The sequence below is a fragment of the Typopeltis vanoorti genome, chromosome 11 (genome assembly GCF_054136105.1).
Source record: "Typopeltis vanoorti isolate ZY-2024b chromosome 11, IOZ_Tvanoo_1.0, whole genome shotgun sequence".
Classification (NCBI taxonomy): domain Eukaryota; kingdom Metazoa; phylum Arthropoda; class Arachnida; order Uropygi; family Thelyphonidae; genus Typopeltis; species Typopeltis vanoorti.
The window spans coordinates 101966939-101981436 of NC_143559.1; the positions used below are offsets into that span (position 1 = coordinate 101966939).

Consider the following 14498-nt stretch of genomic DNA (forward strand, 5'->3'; position numbering starts at 1 on the left):
TAATATCCCATATTGTGCAGCAGATTTCCTTTTGGATGTGCATTTTGCCATGCATTATGGAAAGGGTTGCTGCTCAGACCAATTCGATCTTTATTGAGATCTCAGTGCATAAGTCATATTTTCCATGTGCAAGTGGTAAAATGAGGTATAACCATTTTTTTTTTTTAAATAACGAAACCTGTGGTGGGTTCATAATTAGAAGAAACTGTTTCTAGATTAAATTAACCTTCTTCATCATCGCATCAACTTTACGTTAGAAAAAGAATCTCCACAGGGTATCTCTTTTTTGGATTTACACATCCAAAGAAAAGAAGACGGTTCCATCGCCACGTCCATCTTTCGCAGGCCTACATTCTCAGGTCACTACATTCACAATTCTCCATCTCAGAAATCTGGCATTATTAAATCACTAGTTTCCAGAGCGCACAAATTCTGCTCCTCTGAAGAATCTTTAAACCAGGAATTAGAAGTTATCAAAAATACAGCCATCCTAAATGGATATAATCCCAAAACAACTCAACAAATCATCAGTCACTTCTGCATACATCAAACCAGACAGGAAGAAGTGCATATGATTCCCCATACCTTACGTTAAAGGCATCTCAGAATGTCTTTCTAAAATTATGAAGAAATACAATTTTGCCACTGCTTACAAACTTATTACCTTCTCCTAAGGACAAATTCTCACCCTTGACGTTACCTGGTGTTTATGAGATTCCATGCTCATGCAAATTATCTTACTTTGGACAGACAGGTAGGTCTGTTCGGAAACGCATCTCAGAACATCAAGACCACATTCGTCTTCTTAAACTGCAGAAATCTGGCCTCTCTCAACACGGAATTGAAAATCCAAACCATAGGATCCATTGGGAAAAGGATAAACTTTTACATAGATCTTTATTTAAACATGAACGTTTATACAAAGAAAGTTCTGAAGTCCTACTACACAGACCAAACCTAAACCGCAACGACGTTTTTACTATTCCTAAAGTATGGGAAATTATCATACAAAATTGTGTTAAATAATTAACTTTTTTTTTACTGCTTTAGCATGTTTTCATGAGATTCTATTGTAATCATGTGCCCTAACTGTATGTTATTCCTAATTTTGTTTAAATACTGTACTGATGATGTCCTAAGATACTTACAATGAAATATTTACAATTAAATAATTTTCACTGTGGTTTATACGTGTGTTTCTTCTAATTATGAGGTATAACCATATTTTCAAAATAATCTGGATAAATAATCTTTACCCAACCACAAGCAAACAAAAGTTTACTCATGGTTGGGTAAAGATTTAAAAACAAGAAAATAATTTCTTGTGAAGTATAATTTACTAATTAGAAAAAAAAAAAAGAAGAAAGCTATCCAGAGTACTTTAATATGGGGATGCAAATTTTCTGATTTGTATATATGAAAATGATTTCTGCTTTCATCTAACTTTCAATATTTCCATGGGTCTAATGTCCATTCATGTGACCCAAATGAAAGTGCAATAGGTTATTCATGATGTTACTTCAACTTTAGTTTACTCTGCTTGAATAAAGGATTAAAATGTAATTTCATATCAAGTATAATAGCTAATGGTGGAATCTTATCTGCAGAAGCAAAATTTATTTCCTAAATACAAAACATCAGGGTACTTAAGAGTCAAAGCTGTATAACTGAGAGGAGACCTCCACATAGCCTTTAAAGGAATACGGAGAATCGACCAGGGCTTCTCACCTAATGTTCAATCCTCACCTTCTCGTGGTACACCCTGTTAGGTATCTACCTGGATACTGAACAAACAAGGATGGACTGGCAGTTTGTGATTTAGCCAATCAAATTGCATTCTTATCGGCTTAAACCAAAAATAAAAAATGAGGGTACAACATGACAGAATTTCATGCCAGCTGGGGTGTTGCCCAGTTAAACAAGTCCTCCCCCCCCCCCCATTGTTTTCACCAGGGAACCAGGGCAAACAGCGAAAAGTCAGCAACTGGAATAAATCAGCTTAGCCCATTAAAGTTAAGAACCTGGAGAGCTACATGCAGCATCATGCAATTGCTCTCCCATTGATAAACTCTAGATTGCCTTGAACCACGCTCATCTGCATCCCCCTCCTCTCCAAATATTCTAGTTTCTCTGACTCTGCACCTCCAAACTCTCAGTGAACAACACTTTTTCATGACTCCTTATTCCAGATCCATTCAAATGTTAGATATCCACTTATATAAATCCTTCCAAAAAACACATTCCATTGGAATGGAGCTAGGGCGTCGCACAGTAAACAAGCCCCCCCCCCCACTCCCCAGTTGTTTTTGTAGGGAACAAGGACAAACAGAAAAAAGTCAGCTACTGGAAAAATCCTGAAACACACAGCAACTCAACATCACCAGAATTAAAGATCGGTGCTATCAACATAAGAAGCCTGAATGGTAAAGAAATGGAGCTAGATGAGGAATTGAAGGAGTACTAGATTGGCATAATACGGGTGACTGAAACAAAAACAAACAAACAAAAAAAAAAACTGGTGAGATTTTTCTGAGTAATAAATACAAAATGTTATATTCAGGCAATGACAATCAAGGAAAAGAAGATGTAGCTATAGTATTGAATACAAAATGCAAGACTAATCTTCTTGAATGGCAAGCAATATCAAGTAGAGTGATGTGAACAAATATGAGAATGGGAACTAGACAATGAAACTTATTTGTGCCTATGGTTCCACTGAAGAATCTACTAAGGGAGAAGGGGACGAATTTTTTGAGACTATAGAGAAAGCAACTGACAATGAAAAAGGAAAAGTTGGTCTTTGTTGGGGATCTAAATAGCAGAGTAGGAAATGATTGTCAGACGTACAGAAATAGCTACTGGAATTAATCCTGAAACACACAACAAACTCAACATCACCAGAGTTCAAGACTGGTGCTATCAACATAAGAAGCCTGAATGCCAGAGAAATGGAGCTAGTTGAGGAATTGGATAAGTGCAAGATCAACATAATAGGAGTGATTGAAACAAAAATGACAAAAATTGGTAAGATCTTTCTGAGCAATAAATACAAAATGTTATATTCGGGCAATGACAATCAAGGAAAAGAAGGAGTAGCCATAGTATTCAACACAAAATATGAGGCTAATCTTCTTGAATGGCAGTCAGTCTCAAGTAGAGTAATGTGGGCAAATATGAGAATGGGGAACTGAACAATGAGACTTATTTGTGCCTATGGTCCCACAGAAGGTTCTACTAAGGTAGAAGTGGAGGAATTTTTTGAGGCTTTGGAAAAAGCAACTGACACGTTGAAAAAGGAAAAGTTGGTCCTTGTTAGGGATCTAAATAGCAGCATAGGAAATGATTGTGAGACATACAAAAATATTTTCGGAAAATTTGGAGAAAAGAGCAAAGCTAATAATAATGGCAGATATCTGTTGGATTTCTGCTCAGCACATGGACTGGTTATTACTAACACCATGTTCCAACATAAAAATATACACATGGAGAGAAGAGGCAAGGATTAAATTGACTATGTTATTATTGATAGTGATGTTTTCTTCCTGGTGCAGGACATTAGAGGAGTTTGAGAACAGGAACCAAACCTTGGATATTCAATGACAAATCCTGAAGAAAACATTAATTGATTCAACCAGAGAGGTATGTGATGAGATTATCTGCAAGGATAGAAAAATCAGACACAAGTTAAAGAGGCGGTGAAGGAAAAGCAGAAAGCATATCAAACGTTCCTGGCAAATAAGTCAGCTTGTGCTCTGAGAGAATACAGAGACAAATGTAAGAAAGCTAAACAGTGTGTAAAACTAGCTAAACAAAAGTCACAGGAGGACTTTGGCAAGAACATTAAAAATAAATATCAAGAAGGTGGCAAAATATTCTGGAGGTTGTTGAAGAAGCTTAGGAATGAAGGAAAGAGTGCTGTAAAAGGAGTTAGAGATGATAAAGGTGACATGAAAACTGGTGAAAAAGATATCCTTGATGTATGGAGTAATTACTTTGAAAAATTGCTAAACGAAAAATTGCGAAACAATCAGTGACAGCACAGTAGTAAAAAAATACTCAACAGGCATGCAATCAGGAATACATATCCATACTTGAAGCCATCAAAAGTCTGAAACGTGGAAAGGCAGTGGGAGTAGATGATATTCGACCAGAAATGCTCAAGCATATGCAGGTATAAAAGTCTTACAGTGACTGCACTGCATAGTTCAAAAGCCTGGACAGAAGGTTGAATTCCAGGTGATTTGTAGTGGACGGGAAATAAAACTGAATGCGATAATTATAGAGGTATTTCTCTACTGAATCTTCCTTGTAAGATTTATGTAAGTATACTTGAGAAATGGTTGAGATGGATTGTGAAAGTGAAGCTTGGTGAAGAAAAGGATGTATTCAAACCAAATAAAGGCTGTCAGGATCAGATTTTCACTTTACGACAAATAGTTGAGAAATCATGGGAATATAACAGAGATCTGTATTTAAGTTTTGTAGATCTGGAAAAGGCATATGACAAGGTTCCAAGAGAAAACCTATTCAAAATGCTATGCTGTAGTTGCAATGTCAATGGAGCATTATATCAAATAACACTTAGTCTTTGAGTTATAAGCAGCAGTTAGAATTGAAGAAAATACAGGAAGATGATTTGATGTTAAATCTGTTGTCAGACAAGGATGTACATTATCCCCTATGTTATTCATTATCTATATGGATTATATTATGAACGGAAATGGTATTAAACCTGATATCAAAATTGTAGATATTAATCTCATCTCTTTACTTTATGTAGATGATGCTATACTTCTAAATAAATCCAGTACAAGTCTGCAAGATATCCTAACTAAATTGAATAACTTTTGTTATTGCTTACCTTCATATCAAATCTATTACAAGACAAAACAATAAAAATAGGCAGAAGCATTCAAAATATCAACTGTATTGTGAATGGAGAACCTATGGAACAAGTAAAACATTTCAGAAAAATCATTTTACTTCTTAGGCATGATTTTTAGTGAAAATGGTAAATTAAATATGAAAATAGGGGGTGCTTAAGTGTCAAAGCTATATAACTGAGAGGAGACCTCCACATAGCCTTTAAAGGAATGTGGAGAACCGATCAGGGCTTCTGACCTAATGTCCAATCCTTACCTTCTCTTATTGTGCACCCTGTTAGATATCTACTGGATAATGAACGAAAGAGGATGGGCTAGCAATTTGGGATTTAGCCGACCAAATTGTATTCTTATTGACTTAAACCAAAAAAAAAAAAATGAGGGTACAACATGACAGAATTTCATGCCAGCTGGAGTGTCGCTCAGTTAAACAAGCTTTCCCCGCCCCATTGTTTTTACCCAGGAACCAGGGCAAACAGCTAAAAGTCATTTATTGGAACAAAACAGCTTAGCCCATTAAAGTTAAGAACCTGGAGAGCTACATGCAGCATCATGTACTCGCTCTCCCATTGATAAACTCTAGGTTGCCTGGAACCACACTCATCTGCATCCCCCTCTTCTCCAAATATTCTAGTTTCTCTGACTCTGCACTTCCAGACACTCACTGAACAACACTTTTTTATGACCCCTGATTCCAGATCCATTCAAATGTTAGATATCCACTTATATAAATGCTTCCTTCCAAAAAAACTCACTCCATTCCATTCCTTATGCAAAATCTTCATACTGACTCATTCGACTCAGCTCGCCTTCATCATATCATCAACAGACTCGCAACTTTTTACTCTTCCTCTTTGCTTGCACCAGCAACTCTTTCATATCCTCTCACATACCATACTTTTCACCTGCTAGATTGTTTGTATCAACCAAAATAAACATCTTTCACCTTCACTCTCTGCATCTTGACAGCATTATTAACATCCTTAATCTTGGCATGAATTTGTTACACTCTCCTCAAGCACTCTTATCAATGAATCATCATACAAAATTCAATCCTTATTCTCATGCTTATGCTCTTTCATACTCTGCCTTCTCTCCCCCTTGCAACTCCCCGTTTTTTCACTTATCCTACCATCTGTCAGGCATTTCTTCAGCCATTCAATCTCACATTTGTCTTCTGTGGAGAGCTCCATTCATTCTCTTCATTTTCCATCATTTCACTCTTACAGTAACTCATACTACTTGCAACATCAACCTTTCCAATTTCATTTTCATTCATTTCGTCTTTCAACTCACTGCCTTCATGCTTCTTACTCCCTTCACATTTCTGGTATTTACTCTCAAGACACAAAAATCCTGCTTCCCTAAGTCTTTCATTCTAGGAAGTGCACGCCTATTCTTGTCTTTTTACTACACGAGTTCTGGGACAATTATTATTATTAAAAAACTGGTCACACTAGCATATGGTTTTATAAGCAAATATACTGTATGTATAGACATGTCATAACATGACAAAACAAGTCTAACATCACTGTATCACCTAAGTCACCTGCAGTAATTTGATCAATGAAGTCGAGCTTTTTTTTTCTGTTTTGAGTGTCCCAATTTGAGTAACATATGAATGTTGGGTATATTATGTAAAAAGTGATGCTGAATCTAGTTATCATACACAAAGGAGAGTCACTGCCAATGGTATATATATATGCAAATACAGGCCCTTCTCTAACATTTGCAGGGCTCATGGTAAGAGTACAAATGGAGGCTCACATTCATACCATATGTTTAAATATTTAAGTTATAAATCACTAACAAACTGTTAAATAAAACAAGTTCTATCCTATACCTCCATTATAACAACAATCAAAAGATATATGTAAAAATTGGAATCAGGATTGAATCGAAAAATCAGTTACTGAAAACAAAGACAAAAAAATCTAACTCAGGCCTGTAAAGGATGGAATATCAATTGGCACATGGAATGTCTGTACACTCTGGGCTGGAAAATTACAGTTGCTTCAAGAAGATATGTGATATATTGGGTATTTCAGAAATGAGATGGACATTGTCAGGCGAATCAAATGGTGGAAGAGTTCTCTGGTCAGGAAATGAAAGTAAGTATGAAGCAGGGGTAGGTTTCCTGCTAAGTAACAAGGCCTGTCAGGCAGTGATAGGATACAAACCAGTTAGTGAAAGAATAATGGTTGCAAGATTCAGTGCCCAACCATTCAAATATATGCGCCCACTGCAGAGAGTGCAGATGAAAACATTGAGAGATTTTACAGGGATTTACAACTAGTAATTGATGAGGTGCCGAAGCAGGATATACTCATCATTGGAGGAGATTGGAATGCAAAGATTGGCAAAAATAACACAGGATGGGAAAAGGTAATGGGAAAATTTGGATATGCAGAAAGAAATGAACGTGGAGAGATGCTTCTGGAATTTGCCACGGATAACAACCTGATGATTTACAATACCAAATTCGAACAAAAAGATTGTCGTAAATGGACGTGGTGCTCCTTCGATGGCAAACAGGAATATGATCGACCTGATATTAATAGACCAGAAATGGAGAACCTCGGTTCAGCAGTGCAGATCATTCCAAGGAGCTGATATTGATTCGGACCACAGCTTAGTGATTGCGAATATAAGACTAAAACTGAAACAGAAGTACAAAGGAAAGTTCCAAAAAGCTAGAGACATCTCAAAACTAAATGAAGACAGGCTAAGAACAGCATATCAGAACATACTGGAAACTATGCTTAAGACCCCAAGTGAAAAACAAAATATAAATACAAGAGCAGAACGACTGACTACAGTACTAAAAAAAGCAGTACAGGAAGTAATTCCTGAAAGAGAAAAGATCAACAAGAAATGGATAACTCAGGAAACCCTGAAATTGGTACAAGAGAAAAGAGAACTGAAACTTAAAAGAGATAATTCAGAGGCAGCAGATGAGTTATACCGTCAAAAATGTAATGAAGTACGGAAAGCAGCAAGATCTGATAAAGCCAAATGGTTGGAGGACCAGTGTAATGACATTGAACAGTACTATGGAGAACACAAAACTAGAGAGGTCTACAAACTTATAAGAAATGTCAATAGGAAGTAGCAAACAAGATCAATAGCAGTCAAGGATGAAAATGGTAAAGTATTGATGGACAAGATAGAAATCATATACAGACGGACAAGATATTGCAGTGAACTATATAAAAATCAACTAAATGATACTGCAACAGAAGCAATCTCTCCGCCAGCAGAGATCTTTGAAAATGACATCTTGGAAGAGGAGGTGAATAAGGCTATAAAACATCTCAAGAACAACAAGAGTCCTGAAAATGACAACATAATAGGCGAGATGCTAAAATATGGGGAGAGAATCAGTTGTAAAAGAAATGCATAAGCTGTGTAATGAAATATGGAGATCAGGGTATGCCCCCGAAGAGTGGAAAAAATCGGTCTTGGTTCTTCATAAGAAAGGCAGTGCTTTAGAACACACCAATTACAGAACTATTGCATTAATGAGTCATCTTGGCGAAGTGCTGATGAAAATACTAACAGAACGCCTGAAGGGGGATATGGAGACACATCTTCTGGATGAGCAAGCCAGATTTCGACAAGATCGAAGTACAGTGCAACACTAAGACTAACAGCAGAGAAAGCTCGAAGAAAGAACAAAAAGATATATTGCTGTTTCGTGGACTTCCAAAAAGCATTTGATAATATTGACCAAATTATAACATGGGCTGTCTTGGAATCCTATGTGGACAATAAATTGATCTGCCTGCTGAAAGATATAAACAGCCAAGCACAAGCAAAAAATCAGAATAGCAGGTGAGACTGGAGATTGGTTTGCCACAAGACAAGGGGACCCAATATCACCAATCATCTTCATCACACATCTGGGAAGAACACTAGATAAGATTAAAGAAGGTGGAGGCATTTCAATAAATGGCATGAGAATAAACTACCTCTGCTTTGCAGATGACATCGTCCTGATTGAAGAAGATGCAGAAAGGCTGGAACAGACATTGCAAATACTATACACAGAAGGAAAAAGATATGGACTAAATATCAACTTTGAAAAAAACTAAAACAATGATATTCGGACAATAGGAGTTACTGAACAGAGTTACGATAGACAGATTTCAACTGGAAAATGTGGAACTTCACATTTTCCAGTTGAAATCTGTTGAACTTCACACTTCACATATCTTGGATGCCACATGATGCATGACTTGGGCCCCATAAAAAGAGATAAAAATTAGAAGAGGCAAGCTATAAAGATACAAACTAAACTGTACATTGTAGAAACTTGTATCTTCAGCAGCATGCTCTATGGATGTGAGGCCTGGGTACTCCTGAGAGAATCTGAAATTGGCATTTGAGAGGAGGTGCTATAGAAAGATCTTGAGAATAAGCTGGATACAGACAGTGAACAATGAGGAAATCTACAGATGAATACAACCAAAAGAAAACCTGATCCAGAAAATAATCATAAGGAAACTACATCTATTTGGCCATATATGTAGAATGAATGATGAGAGAAAATTAAAAACGTTGCTGTTTGGAATGATTGAAGGAAAGAACAAAAGAGGAAGACCAAACAGAGAATGGGGCGATGACATCATCAATGGTGCAGAAACTCTATACACAAACTGAGTCATCTTGCACAAAATAGAATACAATGGAAGAATCATATCAAGATGGCAGCAGACACCTACGGGCACTGGACCCATGGTTATTGATGATGATATGTAAATCTATGGTTTTTTACATGACTGAAAGTTGGCAAAATATCAAAGATGACTGAATTTTATTATTATTGTCCATATCTGGATGGGCTGGTGGTGTTTGAATGAGTAATAACATAGACATAATTCATATTTTATTATATACTAGGGGCTCCCCCCTCCCCATGTTCCGGACTGGTGGGCCAGTTCTTGAATTCTGATGACTCAAATTTCAAAGACACTCAGAGTAGCCCCTGAGTGTCGAGTCTTCTTGGGGGTGGGGGGACTACCCCCCGAGTTTCGGTCTGGTAGGCCGGTTCTCCTTGAATTCTGATGACTTGCATTTTGAAAACTCGAGCGGGAGTGTCACCCCCCCCCCCCAGCTCCTGCTCCCTGCCGAGTTCCGGACTGGTAGGCCGGTTCTCCTTGAATTCTGATGAATTGATTTTTGAAAAGTTGAAGGGGGGTTACATCTCCCCCCTCCCCGTTCTCCTTGAATTCTGATCACTCGAATTTTGAAAAATCGAGGGAGGTTCCATCCCCTGGCACCTACAGTGCTCAACCCACCAGAGTTCTGGACTGGTAGGCCAGTTCTCCTTGAATTCTGATAACTCGACACTCAGGGTAACTCCTGAGTTTCAAAATGTTTCAAATAACTTGACAAAAAACTTTACATAAAAAGACTTATCATTTTATATGTATATGGTAGATTTATTCCATAAAATTATGTTTTCATAAGATTGATTCTGAATATTCCATTTTTTCTCTTATAAAATCTCTTATTTATTATAAAGGCAGTTCATGATAAACATGCATAATTTCATGCATACTGGCTGGGTTAATGTACCCACTTTCCAGTCAATAGGCTGCATGCCAAATTCCACCATGGGTGTGAATTTATGATGGTCTTTAGATGAAAGATATCATCACCCAGTGTAAGACCACCAAGCTCCACTTACTGAAGGCCAAAAGTGTCTTGAAAATGTTACATGTTTGGTCTCTAGAGCAGGGTTTCTAGATTATATAAAAATAAATAAATAATAAAATAAAAATAAAAATCCTTAGCCTAACCATGGTAGAGCCTTTTGTGGATGGAACATTAAAAAAACAAGTGTATATGTGCATATATTTCTCTAAATTAATTTTATTTAACTGTTTATTTTAAGGCAATTGCTTTTTAAAATATGCATTGATGTAATAAGTTGCAGTTTGAGCATAACCAGCATAAACAGTTTCATTTCTTTGATTCCTAGGATCTAGCGTTCGAATTGATACTACTCTTTTGGGGTTTGATCAGTCCAGCTGGCAGAGAGGAAGCAGAAGCTACATTTTTAAAGGGCATGGTAAGTTTTATATCAGTGCATATTGTTTTAACTTGTAAACATTTAATTTGTTTGAGGTTGTTGTCTCTTCAGTAAGAATATAAAACTGTAGAACAGCGCAGTGGCAATTTTCCCTCAATGATTAGTCATCTTGATAATCCAGAATGGCATTTCCTAAAGAAAAATAATATATAGAATTCCCTTAAAAAGGGGAGAGATTCAAAAGATGATTTGTGATCATGATTCTGCAACCAACTTCATAAATGACTCTCATCAAAATTTTCTAAAAAAAATTTCCTCATCTGATTACTGGGATACTGACTACTTATCATCTGTAACTCAATCTCAATATGGAAAATTTTTTGATAACAAAATAACAAGCAGATTATAAGTTGCTTTCCATTACTCCAGTGTTTCTCAACGTTTTTTGTATCATGCCTGACCTCAACATCTCAAAGATTTTGATGCCCCCCTCTAGTATAATAGTCAGCTAAGTTCTGAAAAAGTATAATATAAATATGTATAAATATGTGCATGTACATTTTCTAATTGCCCCCCTGTGGGGTGTATGCCCCATGTTGAGAAACACTTACTCCCTACCAATACAATTCTAGTAAAATCATTAAGTGACTTTAGTGGAAAAAATCATCAAAAAATCCTGATCCTGAATAAGATAAAAGAAGGAGCTTCCTTCCTCTAATGGGGATTTTTATATAATATTATGAATATAAATATTTTCACTTAATGAAAAGTTATTCTTTTGTATTCATTGCGCATGCCCAGGATTTGTTTAGATATATGTCGAGATATATATCTAAATTTTTCTGGCATATATGCTGAGAATCTGAATGTTATAGATCTGTGAACTATGCAGGACTAAATGTTTTTTTGCACAAGTCAAAACCAGTTGTACTATCGAGAAATGCCTTTAAAACAAAAGTTGGGTCCCACATAAAATGGACAATGAATCATCCCTTCTTAAGCCTACAAAAACACGCTGCCAGTTCCCATCAAGTTAGCACTTTTGAAAATTTTTGTTAAAGAAATGAGCAAGAAAGGTCAAAGACTTGTTTATTTGAGAAACAAGTTTCTGCTGCTTGTGGTACTGAAATTTAAAAAATAAATAAAAAGGGATTTGTATCAACCACAAAATCAGAAAAATTATGGGGGCAATAATGATTTTGAAGAAACATTGAATGACTTTTAAAAAATAATAAAATAAAATAAAAAAATTTTCAAAATTAAATGTTTGATTCTTAGGATATGAAAAATTGTTCAGCTGGTTGAAAACCTCCAAAGAGCTTAAGATGTGCATTTCAATTTAATGAGGTCTTTGCTTTTGCACTCCTTTCAGACTTTCTGAAACTGAATTCATTTAGTAATTAGCACTTTAAAGAATTATATTGGGTGAGAGCACTAGTTTTATACCTCGTATCTCTAGCACCCTCTTCACCCAAAACTTTCTGCCTGACACTTTCTTTTTGCACCCGGCTCCTATTTTCATTTCTATCTTCCTGGAATACTTCATACATGCCGCATCTTCCCGGAAAACACTGTGCTCGTGCCATTCGCACATGAACAATTTCCCGTCAGCTACACAATTTATCCGAAGTTGTTGTTAGTGGACTTTGATTCTTCATTACTATGCTCTAACATATATCTTATAGAGAAACTTCTTGCATTATAATCTTTTGCAAATAAATGACATCTCATCATCAAATTCCTGCCATGTACCCTCAAGGGATGTACCGGATATGATACTACTACATGAAAAAAATTACACCATTACTAACTTCCTATCTACAATTTTTCTCCAAATCAGTCTGTTACTTGTCAAGACTCCAACATTAATAGATCTTATATTTCTATCGTCTAAGGTACTTTGTACCATATCAATTCATCTATATCTTGGTCTTCCTCTGGGTCGTTTTCCTGCCAACCTGGTAGAGAACATTTGTTTTGCTAATCTTTCTTCGCCCATTCTGTTTAAGTGACCATACCACCTGAGATTAGCTCTGCTAACACATTCCTGGATGCTGACAATGTCAAGTTCTTTCCTAATATCCTCGTTTTTAATATGATATTGCTATTGATGCCATCTGTTCACACCTATAATCTTTCTCAGGACTCTCATATCTGCAGTCTCTAGTCTTTGGTCAAGTGTTTTAGTTCTGACCCAGCTCTCAGATCCATAAGTTAAAACTGGTTTGAACACTGTCTTGTAAACAGCTAATTTAGTGTTCCGACTAATTTCTCTCTTATTCCATATGAATTTATTCAATTGACTTCCCACCATACCAGCTTTGCTGATTCTGTTGTCTATTTCTATATTTAATTTACCATCTTCAGTAAAAATCGTGCCTAAGTAGCTGAAATGTTTTACTCGTTCCACAGGTTCTCTGTTAATAGCGAAGTTGACGTTTTCAACGATTCTGCCTATTTTCATCATCTTTGTCTTTTTATTGCTGACCTTCATACCATATCTATTAGAAGTTATTCAATTTAGTTAGAGAATCTTGCAGACTTGTAGCAGATTTATTTAGAAGTATAACATCGTCCACATAAAGCAAAGAGCTGACATTAACATCTCCAATTTTGATATCATGTTTAATACCACTTTCCTTCATAATGTGATCCATATAGATAATGAATAACAGAGGGGATAATATACATCCTTGTCTCACACCAGATATAACATTAAACCATCTTCCTGTACTTCCTTCAATTCTAACTGCTGACTTACAACTCAAATAAAGACTAAGTATTGCTTGATATAATGCCCCCATTGACACCATATAACCGTAGCGTATTGAATAGCTTCTCTCTTGGCACCTTGTCATATGCCTTTTCCAAATCGACAAAACTTAAATAGAGATCTTTGTTATATTCCCATGCTTTCTCGACTATTTGTCGTAAAGCGAAGATCTTATCCTGACAGCCTCTATTTGGCCTGAATCCAGCTTGTTTTTCACCAAGCTTTTCTTCCACAACTCTTCTCAACCGTTTCTCAAGTATACTTGCATAGATCTTGCCAGGAACACCCAGTAGGGAAATACCTCTGTAATTCTCACATTCAGTTTTCTTTCCCTTTTAATATATGGGTACTACAATAGCTTTACTCCAATCATCGGGAATTCGTCCCTCTGTCCAGGCTTTCTGAACTATGCAGTGCAGCCACTGTAAGACTCTTATACCACCATACTTCAGCATTTCTGGTCAAATATCATCTACTCCTGCTACCCTTCCACATTTCAAGCCTTTGATGGCTTTTTCTACTTCAAGCATGGATATGTATTCCTGACTGCATGGCTGGTCAGTGTTTTTTACCACTGTGCTGTCATCACTGCTTGTGTCATTTAGCAGTTTTTCAAAGTAATTACTCCATACTTCAAAGATATCTTTTTCTCCCGTTTTCATGTCACCTTTATCATCTCTAACTCCTTTTACGGCATTCTTTCCTCCATTCCTAAGCTTCTTCAACAACCTCCAGAATATTTTGCTACCTTCTTGATATTTATTTTCTATGTTCTTGCCGAAGTCCTCCCATGACTTTTGTTTAG

At 36.4% G+C, this 14498-nt stretch overlaps 1 protein-coding gene across 4 annotated transcripts in view; it reads left to right on the plus strand.

Annotated features, from left to right (window-relative positions):
* LOC150101881 (ankyrin repeat domain-containing protein 13D-like) overlaps nucleotides 1-14498 on the plus strand; it is a 248457-nt gene that overhangs the window by 116543 nt on the left and 117416 nt on the right. For all 4 annotated transcript variants that reach the window (XM_090400995.1, XM_090400994.1, XM_090400996.1 and 1 more), the window contains exon 6: nucleotides 10870-10959. In XM_090400995.1, the coding sequence (XP_090257121.1) occupies nucleotides 10870-10959 (90 nt within the window). The remainder of the gene's footprint in view (nucleotides 1-10869; nucleotides 10960-14498) is intronic.